Here is a 13,188-nt window from a genome sequence, read left to right as displayed (position 1 = left end):
CTTCACCATCCCCTTTCGCACGCGCAGCCCGCTCCGCGTGTTCCTGAAGCTGACCTCAGGCCCTCGCTTGATGTTCATTCTCCTGGTGTGTCTTACACACTGGACCAGCTCCTGTCCGTGCCTCCTGCAGAACTTGTACCTTCTGTCATCGACGCCATCAGAGGTGTGGGTATAGGTTGTCACCTCCCCTGTGTTCGCACTCATCGTGCAGGACGTCGCAAACAGAGGAAGATAGCTGTTGTGTGTGGTACTGGACGAGTAATTTCCACTGACCATACTGTTAAATGTTGTTCGCACTCATCGTGCAGGATGTCGCAAACAGAGGAAGATAGCTGTTGTGTGTGGTACTGGACGAGTAATTTCCACTGACCATACTGTTAAATGTATCAACTTTAATAACCTTATTCGTGTACCTCTGTCCTGCTTTCCCTCCCACCGCTCAGCTCAAATTTCTCTAGGTCTGTTCAACGCCCAGTCAGTTGGTCCTCACCTCAAACGCTCAGCGATCAACGAACATCTGCTTTTGATCAGCCTTGACGTCCTGTGTATCACAGAAACTTGGCTTCGCAGTACTGGGGATGAAGCTAAGTGTCGAGATCTCGCTCCCCCTGGCTCCCCACTACCACCTCCTTCCCTCGTGTTACAACAACTTGCGAGGGAGGAATCGCCTTCGTTGTGTCAGACAGGCTGCTCCTACACACAACGTACACAACTGCCTTCCCCTTCAACCATGCCTCCTTTGAAGTGGCCCAGCTTTCACTGTCGCTGCCACATTCCCACCTCAATGTGTTCTGCCTCTACCGCCCGCCACCAAACAAGAAAAATAAACTTTCTGATACGATGTTCATAGAACAGTTTCCGGACTTCTTAGAATACGCTAACAGTTTACCAGGCTCCCTACTTATTGTCGGTGACTTTAATTTTCATTTTGATTCACCCACACAGTCTTATACCTCTAAATTACTTGAAATTGTCACTTTGTTCGATCTTAACCAGTCTGTAACCGAGCCTACACACAATCGTGGTCACATCATCGATTGGGTGTTGCACAGAAATGAGGACTGCCTCCTGAAGTCTGCCACCGTCAATCACACCCTGTCTTCTGACCATCACAGTGTGACGTGTCATCTGAACCTCACCAAACCTCCCACGCCATGTGTGTATAGGAAGGTGCGCACACTGACCTCAATTGACTTAAGACTTATTTAAAGCTGACTCGCTGAATGATATCCCTTTTGAGCCAACTGCTGACCAGCTATCCACTGTCCTACGCGCTGTACTCAACAGGCACGCCCCGTCGACTCAGCGCCTGATCTCCAATCGTCCCCCATCACCTTGGCACAGTTTCAGTTTCAGTTTCAGTAGCTCAAGGAGGCGTCACTGCGTTCGGACAAAACCATATACGCTACACCACATCTGCCAAGCCAAGCAGATGCCTGACCAGCAGCGTAACCCAACGCGCTTAGTCAGGCCTTGAGGAAAAAAAAAACCAAAAAAAAACCCCAAAAAAACAAACAAACGGGGGAATAAATAATAGATAAGCTTGCATAAATAAATAAATAAATAAATAATAATTATAATATAGAAAAAGGTAGTAGTAATAATATTAGTAATACTAATAAAACCTTGGCACAACACCATGGGACCAGAGCCATTGGAGGCCAAGCGGGAGAGAAGGAGAGCTGAGAGGCACTGGCGTGCCACTAGTTTGACCGTCAATTGGGACATTTTTCAGACAGCCAGGAATAGTTAACAAACATTGTTGACAGGGCAAAGTCAAAGTTCTACTCTTATAAATTCCTTGCATGCATCACAGCCAAACAGCTTTTCAATGCTACGAACAATCTACTAGGTAAAATGAAAAACACTCCTCTCCCTACAACATTTTTGGTGCAGGAACTCCCTCAAAAGTTTTCCGACTTCTTCACCAGCAAAATATGCATTCGTGAGATGCTTGACTCTGTTGTGTCTCCTTCACCTGTTAAAGAACGCGTTTACAGTGGTCCTGTTTTACATTGTTTCCAACCGGTTACTGAAGATTTTGTGAAGAAAGTGCGTCTGAGCGCTTGTCCGAAATCCTGTGAGCTTGACCCTGTCCCGTCTTCTTTGTTGGTTGAATGTATTGATGTTCTACTGCCACATATTACTCATGTCATCAATTCTTGCTTACTGTCTGGTTGTTTCCCTGAAAGCTTCAGATCTGCTGTTGTACGTCCACTCATCAAGAAACCATCTTTGGATCATAATTGTTTGAAAAATTATCGACCTGTCTCTAATCTGTCATTTTTTTTATCAAAACTGCTAGAAAAGATCATATTGTCTCTGCTCTTACCTCATCTGGAACAAAATAGTTTACTTAATTCCCACCAGTCTGCTTATAGACGTGGACATAGTTGCGAAACGGTCCTCCTTGGAATAGTGAACGATTTGCTTTCGGGATTTGATGAGGATAAGATATCTGTTCTCGCTCTCTTAGATTTGTCAGCAGCTTTTGACACTATCGACCACTCTATCCTCTTGAAAACACTTAAAACTTCCTTTGGTATTCGTGACACTGCACTAGCATGGATCACGTCTTACCTGTCAGACTGTACACAGAAAGTGTGTGTAAATGGTAGATACTCTAGAGTATCTGCCTTAAAATATGGTGTCCCACAGGGGTCCGTCTTAGATCCTAGATCCTGTTCTTTTCATGCTGTATGCGGCTCCTGTGTCAGATGTCATCAGTCATCATGTGATGTCGCATGAGAGCTTTGCTGATGACACACAACTTTATCAGTCGGCTTCCATAGCTGAATTTGATGCACTGGTGACTCAAACACAGGAGTGCATTGCTGGCCTAAAGGACTGGGTGACTCTCAACAAGCTGCAACTAAATGATGATAAGACTGAATTTAGGATAACCTGTCCAAAGAAGTTTCATCAACATCCTTCCTTTCCTGACTCTGTTCTGATCAATAGCACACCTGTTTCACTTTCTCCTTCTGTTCACAGAATGGTGTAATCCAAGACCAGTCTCTTTGTACAAGGAAACAAGGAAACGCTGCTGCAAGGAGAGACAGTAGCAGAGATTTTAATGTTACAATGCCCTTCAGACACGGAGGTGAGAAAGAACAAGACATACTTGTGAACTCACCACCAGAAATTTGCATGATCATTTGAATAACAAACACTGATGCAAACACATGCTTTCAATCACACAAAAATTTGTTCATACATGCTCACGCTCATATGCCACACACACACACACGCACAGAGAGAGAGAGAGAGAGAGAGAGAGAGAGAGAGAGAGTGTTTTCCATTTAGCACCGTATGAAAGTGTGTGTGAGTGTACATTTGCATTTGTGCATGTGTGTATGAGGAAAAGACAGAAAGAGAGAGAGATGGAGAGAAAGCATATGTGTGTGTGTGTGTGTGTGTGTGTGTGTGTAGGTTTTTAATTCAGTATGAAAGTACACTATCATGTGTGATGTGTGAGTGAGAGTCAGAGAGACAGGTGTGTGTGTGTGTGTGTGTGTGTGTGTGTAAAATTCAGCTCTGTGTGAGTGTTTGTGTGCACATGTGTGAAGTGTATTGCTGCCCCATCAGCTGACTAATTTCAGAAAGCCTTGACATCAAATGCTGCAAAATTTCTGTTGTAATTGCTATTAAGTTACTATTATCATAATTATGTAAAGTGATGAATGTTTGCAGTGGTTCATGGTTTTTGCTGAATGAACCCAGAGCGTCCGCCTAACGGACTCATGGCCCTGGGACAGAGATCGTACACATACATGTGTATGTGTGTGTGTGTGCATGTGGGTGTGTGTATAGAATAGAATAGAATATGTCTATCCAAGTGTACTGGGGTCACAAGGAATATATGGGGAGGGGGGGGGGGTAGTACATAACAAGGTGCAAACATAAATCGAAAATCATACATAAAGACAGATACAGTAGAAATTAGGACACATATAAGTGCATATCAATATAAAAGCAAGATAGTCTCAGCATCCTTGGAAGGCTCATTCCTGCTTTTGTGTGTGTGTGTGTTCTCTCTCTCTCTCGCTTTTTTTTTTTTTTTTTCTCCTTTTTGGTTGTTGTTTCTTTTTGTTCCTTCCATCATCATTTTTCTCCTTTCTGTTGTCTTTTCTTTCTCTTTCTTTTTTCTTCTTCTTCTCTCATCTCTTTATTCTGTCTTTTCTCTTTCTCTCTCTCTCTCTCTTTCTTCCCCCTGTAATCTGTCTTCTTACCATTGTCATGCTCAAACATTTTCAAGGCCATGCAGCATATAAAATCACATACATGGTAGTTTCATGCACAATGTCTGAAAGAGGCGAGGTAGACACGATCTCATTCTCTCTCTCTCTCTCCCTTTCTCGAGACATTAGTTTTACGGACCTTCTTTAAATGTACACATTTAAATTGACCACTTGAGTTTTTTTGTGGATCCGTACAAGTGCTCGGGTATCTTGGCTGACATAAATCACATCTTACATAATTTGAGCTCGGTTTCAAAGATAAGATACAGATTCTTACACTTACCATATTTGAATTTAGAAATGGACAGTTTTGCTATCAACAGAGTCGTGTTGATTTTTTTCTCTTTTCATGATCTGGGATATCCATTTTTGTTGTACCAAACAACGCTACTTTTTCATTCACAGGGATCAGCATATTGTAACAGGAGAGAATGAACTGTTTCACATGTTTCCAAAAGTCGGATAGTTTCGGGCAAGAGTAAAAGGTGAGTTCAATGTAATCAGTTTCTCGACACCAGTTGCATGTGTTTGTGTTTGACACCCCCATTTTTGCAAGCAGAATATTCGTTGGGTAAATGTTATGGCTAAATTTGAAAAGGAGTATTCTCAGACAGTATTCATTTGTGCATTCATAAGCTAGGTTGAAATAGTCTTTGATACTGATGTCTAGTTTGCGCTTCCAAAATTGTGTTGCACATATTTCATGGTTTTGTTTGAAGGCAGTGTTTTCAGATTTGTTTGTTAGATAACGTAGTGAGGTATCCCTCTGCTGTTGCAATGTCTTTGGGGGTATCCTGTTTGTGGGCATCGTTGGATAGATGCTGTTTCCATTGTTGTGGTATTGCATTTATGATGGCATTGTATTCGAAAAGAAGGCCCGGGTCAGTGCCCAGTTTGCGTTCTATTTCTTCCTATGTCATTACATTTCCATGCTGCCAAAGATCCTGCATGAGAAGAATGCCTTTTCTGCTCCATTTGGGAAAGTGTAACACATTACCTTTGTATTTTACATTTTTGTTGTTCCATAGTGGTTCCGTTTTTATATTTTCTATCGGTCTGTCTTTGTTATGAACAGCTACTGCTTTTATTACCTCTCTTCAGAAGAATGACTTAACATTTTCCAGCTTTTTAATGTCTTTAGGTAAAATATTACAGCTAAAACTGCAATAACTGTCCTTGAAAGGTGACATATTTTGTCTTGCAAGAATGCTCCAATGCGCTTTTGTCTCTCTGAGGAGTCTAGCTGCCCATTTGACCAGGAACATTTGTTGCTGGTGTTCGATGTTGATCATATTCAAGCCACCATCTTCTTTGTCAAGGCTGAGGACGCCTCTTTTTTATTTTTTCAAAAGCTTTTTTATTATTAAACTTTTTTTCCCACAAAAACCTGTACATAAGTGTGTTAATGGTGCTGAGGACTTTGACTGGTAAAGCCAATACCTGCAGGACGTGTGAGAACTGTGACAACAAAAACGTCTTTGCCAAGATAACCTTACTGTATAGTGATGGGTTTCTTCGTTCCCATCGTTTAATCACCATAGTTATTTTTTCGATTTTAGATTTCCAGTTTTCTTCCAGTTCCGAAATTTCTTTGTCTGTTGAGAAATATATCCCCAGAATTTCAGCCTGTCAGGTCTCATGGGAATGCTATTTATGTCACCTGTTTCATGCTTTCTTGACCCCAGCCACATGCCCTCTGATTTACTTTTATTTAATTTCAGACCTGAGTATTCTTCAAACTGTGATACAATGTCTGTATCTATCTGAATGTCTTGTTCATATTTTAGAGTTAATGTTGTATCATCTGCAAACTGTTTTATTTTAGAGGTGTTGCTTTTGTTGCACATACCTCCTAATGGGCGTCAATTCAATTCCTTGAATCTCTTTATCGTTTCTAATTCTAATCGCCAGTATTTCTACTGCTAGTACGAAAAGAAGGGGACTTAGTGGGCATCCCTGTCTGATTCTTCGTTCTGTTGGAAACCAATCAGATAGCCATCCACCACTGTGAACACAACATTGTGTGTTTTTCATTACAGTAGAAACAACATTCTTAAATATTGGGCCAAAGTTGAAAATATCTAGTGCTTCGATGATACAATCTTTTGATATTGTGTCAAAGGCTTTAGAGAAATCTAGAGCACCTGTTTGATTCGTTGTACTGAGGTGCTTAGTTAGGTCATCAAAGAATCTCAAGTGAACTGCTATATTTCTTCCATTTATGAAACCTACTTGGTCTTCATTTACAACTGTTCTGATGACATTTTGGAGTCTCGTGGCAAGCGCTTTCATGACTATCTTATAGTCTGTATTTGTGAGAGTAACAGGTCTATAATTTGTGAGGTTATTTTTGTCCAGGTCCTTGCCTTTATGGATTAATGTAACAATTCCTTTCTTATGTGTGTGTGTATATGTACGTATGTAGGTATATGTGTGTGTACATATGAGTAAATGTTTAAAAATTATATATTTATGTGTATGTATATGTGTGTATATGTATGTATGTGTGTATATATATATATGTATATGTGTATATATATATATGTATGTGTGTATGTATATGTATATATATATGTGTGTGTGTGTGTATGTATATGTATGTATGTATGTGTGTGTGTATATATATGTATATATATGTATGTATGTTTATATATATGTGTATATATATATGTATGTATATATATATATATATGTGTGTGTATATGTATATGTGTATATATATATATATAGATGTATGTATGTAGGTATGTATGTATTTGTGTATGTATATATATGTATGCATGTGTGTGTATGTGTATGTATGTGTATGTATGTGTGTGTGTGTGTGTATATATGTATGTATGTATGTGTACGTGTGTGTGCACATGGTGTGTGTGTGTGTGTGTGTGTGTGTGTGTGGGTAGATGTGCAATGCGGTTTGGCTGTCTGAAATGGAGAAGCACGTAAACTTCAGTAATCTGTATATTTGTATATAGCTATTTCCATTTAGTGCCATTTAATTTTTAATTTATCTTTATCTTTTTATTTTCTATTCATTTTATTTGTTTGTCATTTTATTTGTTTGTTGTTTTCTTCTTATGTTGGACATGTGCTGCTGCCAAAAAGAAAATCTCTGTACCAAAGTATAGACAATAAAGTTTGTGTATTGTGTATTGTATTGTATTGTCATTGTGAAAGGTAATTCTCCTTTCTTGATGGCTTCTGTAATACAGAGAAGGAATGGCATTTTTAGTTTGTCCCAGAACGTTTTATAAAATGCTGGTGTGAGGCCGTCACTACCAGGCACAGAGTCTTTGTTTAAGTTTGTGAGTGCTACTGTTAGCTCGTCCAGAGTTATTACTTTGTCACAGATGTCTTTTTCTTCTTCTGTAAGCACTTCCTAATCCTTGTTGCTCAGGAAATGGCCTCTTATGTTTCTACCTTTATCAATATAAAACTCACACACACACGCACACATTCGAACAGAAGCCGCATATTACATGTAGATGGGGCTGATGACTAGATCTTCAGGTAGATGGTTGTTGATTGCACAATTCTATTTATCATACTGGATTTGTTCGAGAGAGAGGGCATTGACTGCTTGGGGGGAAAAGCTATTGGCGAAGTGATTGGTTTTTGTCCTTATACTTCTGTACCGTCCACCAGAGGGGAGCATCTTGAAAATCCCAAAAGCTGGATGTGATTCGTCCTGTCTGATTGATTTTGCTTTTCTGAGTAGCCGCTTATATGTCTTCTAGAGAAGGTAGATCAGCCCCGGTAATCTTGGTGGCAGTTTTTACGACTGAGCACGAGCATGTGTGTGAGCCATCTGCTTTTCACAGAGGTATCAACACATCAAGGATGGATCATAATCAGCATTTTGACATCTTAGATGTCAAAATGCTGATCATGATCCATCCATCTGTGGGGCTTGACTCTGATCGCCCATTGGAAACCTGTTACTTCGAAATAGGAAACCAGTGCTCTGACAAGTCACTCTCTCTTCTCAAGCCTTCTTCAAAACAGGGTCTACAAATGAAGAACACTGGCCGACACTTTCAAGAGAGCACTGAGGGTTTTTTACAAATTTTTTTTTAATATATATCTTTGCAGGTCTTCATGGGCAACTGACATTGTCACAGAATGGCCCAACGTTGTTGTTTTTGGTGGCTTTTTTTTCTTTTTTGCTCGCTTCCTTATATGCGCGAATGTGTTTGCCATGCATACATGCTTGAGTGAACAGTACAAATTGCATTCAAGATAACTCTACTAATTATTGTCTATCAAAAACTATTTAAAATGGAAATTAGATTGTGACACACAATGGCCAACTGAAACAGTAAACATGGAACCACTCCACTGTGAGCATGAAAAAACACTTACCCAAGACCCAGACAGGCTTGACACTATTCTTCTCATCATGAGCACTGTCTCCAATGTAAAAATCAGCTCGGTGTATGGAGTCTGTCACCTGCCACATCAAGAATATTTTCCCTGTTGCTTAATTTCTATATGCAAGGTGGTCTGTATGCATTTAAATGCATATGTGTGTGTGTAAGTGACTGTACAGTACTTACAGATTTAATAATTTGGTTGTTTTTCCAGCTTAAATATTGATCATTCTGTGCCTATTATTTCAATAAATAATATTATATTACATAAATAAATAAATATTATATCAATAAATAATATTATATTACAAACATAGCTGCAGATATAATTCATATGATGCTCTCGAGAACTCTTTTCATTGAAAGTATATAACAATTACATAAACGATGTATCAGGCTAAGACACTTTACAACAAGAAAGGCAAGGCCTTCAAGACTCACTTGTGATACCAGACCTGTTTACCTTATATTTGTGTTTGGTGTAATCTTGTCAAAAAATTGTGCACTCCTCCTCAAAATAGTGCACCAAGCAAATGTATCCAAAACTGTGATTCAGTAACTTCCACAATGTAACTGATTCATTTATCTATTGCAGATTTCACATCATTATTATCACTATTAGTACCTTTGATTTCAGTTTAGCCAAGCTGACCATCCAGGGCCAATTCAAGATTATGGTCTTTTCTGAACCTCCACTGTAAACAGCAACATGCAGAGTTAAAAGGAAACCCAACATTTGCACTGTGAGTCACTGTCAGGAACTGATATATCCAAGTAAGATTCTATTAGTTGGGGTCAACAGTTACTGTTTTTCACTTGCCCGGTTGGGCAACTCTGTTGAAAAATCACTTGCCAGGATAGCCACACCAGGATGGTTATGTACTAAGAGAGAGAACACTGAACACTTTAATGCCAATAGCTTTACAGCCCTAATGACATGGGGGTTCATAATACAAATAACAACATGCATCAATAGTAATAATATTGATGAAAACCAAAGCCAAAACGAAATCAATCAACCTGTGCAACAAAGTGCAGTTCGACCATCCATTCAAAGTAATGGCATGTAGTGAGAAATAAAAAAAACAAAACATATATAAATGTATAACATAAACATTTTCCATATGAGAATGACAACACAGATTTCAATTTTCACAATGAGCAACACCTGATACTATTTTATTGTACTAAGAGAGAGAGAGAGAGAGAGAGAGAGAGAATGTGTGTGTGTGTGTGTGTGTGTGTGTGTGTGTGTGTGTGTCACTGTATGAGTGAATGTATTTCAGGAGTTCACATGCCAGGGTGTGTAGGGTGTGGGGGAGTCAAATCAAATCAAATTATAGTACTTAGAGCCTCACCAACCACTGAGGCCAGGGTGGGGGAGTGAAAGAGGATGGTGAAAAGAAACAAAAAAAAAACCAACAAAAAAAGAAGAAAAAAAAGAAAGAGGATGGTGAAGGGTCAGTCCCAGACAGGGAATGTGGTGCAGACAGCTGTTTTATCTACACCGAGGTTGCTTAGCAATCGGGCTTTCCAAAATGCCCTTTGATATGTGTGACTGTCAGTCCCCTCCACAAAACTGGACTAAAAAAATAATAAATAAAACATTTTTTTAAAAAGACAAAAAAATTAAAACAAAGGTATATTTAGTTTGAAATATTACACAAAAAACCCATGTGACAGTCATAAACCCATTCCAACTGACATGTTTTTAATTCATTCAAAGGCAAGCACAGGTAAAAAAAAAAAAAAAAGTCTATTCAACCATTTAAATGCAATCGCATATCAATTTTTGGTTCCGCTTTTCTTTGTTACTTCTGTACATGTAAACGTCCCAACAAAATATACATGTAAGCAAACTTAAAATTATTTCCACATAAATCATGCGGATTCATCGCGGGAAAGCTTAAATCGGTTTGACAAACACCCTTCAATCATGTGTTTGAATACAGATTCAGAGAATGTGGTGTTTCCAACAGTGTGTGAAATGTACATATGTTACATAGAAATCTCTTATGTGTTCATTCACACCCAATATATTGTTTGAAAATAAACTGTATATTAATTTTGTTGTTCTTATGGTTTGTTTCTGACACATGGCAAGATGTGGTGATATTTGGATGCTGGCGCAAGATTTCAAAACAAGTCAACTCATGTTGTTCGATAAGACTGCTTTCAGTTGAAGACTTGTTGCATCAAATGTTCCAAACAACAAAGTTCAAAGTAGAAAATCACCCCCTTTAACCCCTTCTCTGCTAGTATGTTTTGCTATAGCCTATGCTGAGAAAATTTTCAGAAAAACAAGAAAAACACGCCAATGATTTCAATTTGCTTATATTTAAAAAAGTACTGAAGATAAGTGCATAAAAGTATACATCAAATGAAAGGAAAATGAACCAAGATTTTGTTTTTAATACTCACATGTTCAAATAATGAGTTAATCTGACACAAAAATTCCATAAAATGCAAACAAACAAAAAATTGGGACTGTCATTCCATCATGTATGTGCTACAACATCAACCAGGTTATCAACCAGTCTTTCTTGTGACTGTTATGATCAACCACACACACTGTCAAAGGTTGTGCAACAGTGTCCAGATCCATAAGTCTCCAACATAGTCCACACAAATCACCCAGCATCTATCGCCAGTAAAAATGCTGTGTGTGGTACTTGCGGAAACAGTCTTCAAGACACAGTGTGGTTTGCTGGGGCAGTCTGGGCAGTAGAACCTCACATTCTTTCTTTGCCCTTTCTTCCAGCAGACTCTGCACCTCCTTTGTAGCCGGGTCTTCTGTGGGGTATGTGGGACGACATCAATGAAGTGTCGTCCCCACAGACGAACAGCGTGGTCATCTTTAGCAGTGTCTGGGTCTTGGTCACCGAAGATCATGGCACTAATTACATCCTTCTGAAGTCCAGGAATGTATTGCTGTTGCCTGCTTTTTTGTTGAGGATGTGTGCATTCAGCATGGCAATTTGTAGAAAATGTACACAGATATTCGTACCACTTCAGGGTTTTCCTTGTGGCATCGTAGGGCTGCAGTTGTTGGTAATGATGGTCCATGGAACCCATGTTTTTGTTGTAATCCAGAATTGCAGGAGGCTTATTTACTGCCCTTTGGTCTTGCTGCTGCTGGTCTTCAGCTGCAGGTTTGTGGCAAGTTGTCAACTCCAGATGGTCCAGGATGAACATCATGATCATCACCATGCTGCATACCTGAAACATTGCATAAAAGACTAAGTTTGTTGGGGTTTTTTTTGTTTGTTTGTTGTTTTTTTATTTTACATATAAAAAGGTTATGAAATGGTACCATTTTATTTCTGATTGTTTTCATAAGCTGAAATACAAACACACACATGTACCCCCCCCCTCCCAAACACACACACACTGAAACTGGTTCATGGTATGTCACACCCCCTTCATTCTCTTTTTCATACAAAACAAAATGACAACACACACACGCACACACTTCTACAAGTGTTACATTTACAAAGTAATTTAGGCATATAATTCTGTATATCATTCTCTGATTTCAGTTTTGTAAACATATACTTGTTTGTTTGTTGTTTTTTTTATTTTACATATAAAAAGGTTATGAAATGGTACCATTTTATTTCTGATTGTTTTCATAAGCTGAAATACAAACACACACATGTACCCCCCCCCCTCCCAAACACACACACACTGAAACTGGTTCATGGTATGTCACACCCCCTTCATTCTCTTTTTCATACAAAACAAAATGACAACACACACACGCACACACTTCTACAAGTGTTGCATTTACAAAGTAATTTAGGCATATAATTCTGTATATCATTCTCTGATTTCAGTTTTGTAAACATCTCCTCCTCCCCCCACGCCCCCCCCAACCCCCCCCCCCCCCAAAACGGCCCCTCCCCCACTCTCACACACACAACAACAACAACAAACCTCGGGAACGAATTCGCAGAAAGCTCTAGGCGAGCGACACACAATGTCATCAACAATGAGCCAGCCAGCAAACCACGCCCCCTCGTGCAGCGTTAGTCACACACAGTACACATGTGACTCTCTCTCTCACACACAGACACTGATCAGTGACTGACGAAGCTACTTACCACAGCTAACACATTCAAAACACACACAATGCAGTTATATTCATTGTTACAACAAACAGAAAGCAAATACTAAACTGACAAACCTCATAAACACCCACCTGCATCTTGAATGAGCTGAGCTTGTCTATTCATTTTCGTTAAGCAATATTGCCCACCTTCCACCCCCCTGCATGTCAAAATCAGCGTCTTCGGCATCAACTTCATGCAGTTCTATCTCATTCAGTCCATAATCTTCATCTCTACTATTTGCATTGTGAAGGATTTTTTTGAATACTCCAGCAAGTGTTGGGGTTTGTCTGCATTCAGCCATGGCTTTGCAAACACAACTTGAGCTTCATACAAACTTGCAAAACTTTTGCCATAAATATGAAAATGAGGTGAATATTTTTAGCTAATGGAACTCAGGAGATAAAGAGCTCTCAGGGGAGCTAATTTAATGGTCAGCAGACTGTTTTTTTCTGCAGTGTGGGACTC

At 39.4% G+C, this 13,188-nt stretch overlaps 1 protein-coding gene across 1 annotated transcript in view; it reads right to left on the bottom strand.

Annotated features, from left to right (window-relative positions):
* The window catches only part of LOC143280560 (uncharacterized), an 84,755-nt gene that overhangs the window by 20,645 nt on the left and 50,922 nt on the right, over nucleotides 1-13,188 (bottom strand). Inside the window, exon 7 of the mRNA XM_076585253.1 lies at nucleotides 8,604-8,691. Coding sequence (XP_076441368.1) covers nucleotides 8,604-8,691 — 88 coding nt within the window. The remainder of the gene's footprint in view (nucleotides 1-8,603; nucleotides 8,692-13,188) is intronic.

This window comes from Babylonia areolata, chromosome 3 (genome assembly GCF_041734735.1).
Source record: "Babylonia areolata isolate BAREFJ2019XMU chromosome 3, ASM4173473v1, whole genome shotgun sequence".
In the NCBI taxonomy this organism is placed as follows: Eukaryota; Metazoa; Mollusca; class Gastropoda; order Neogastropoda; family Buccinidae; genus Babylonia; species Babylonia areolata.
Note: the sequence above shows the minus strand (reverse complement) of the source record. Positions and strands in the feature narration are given on the sequence as shown.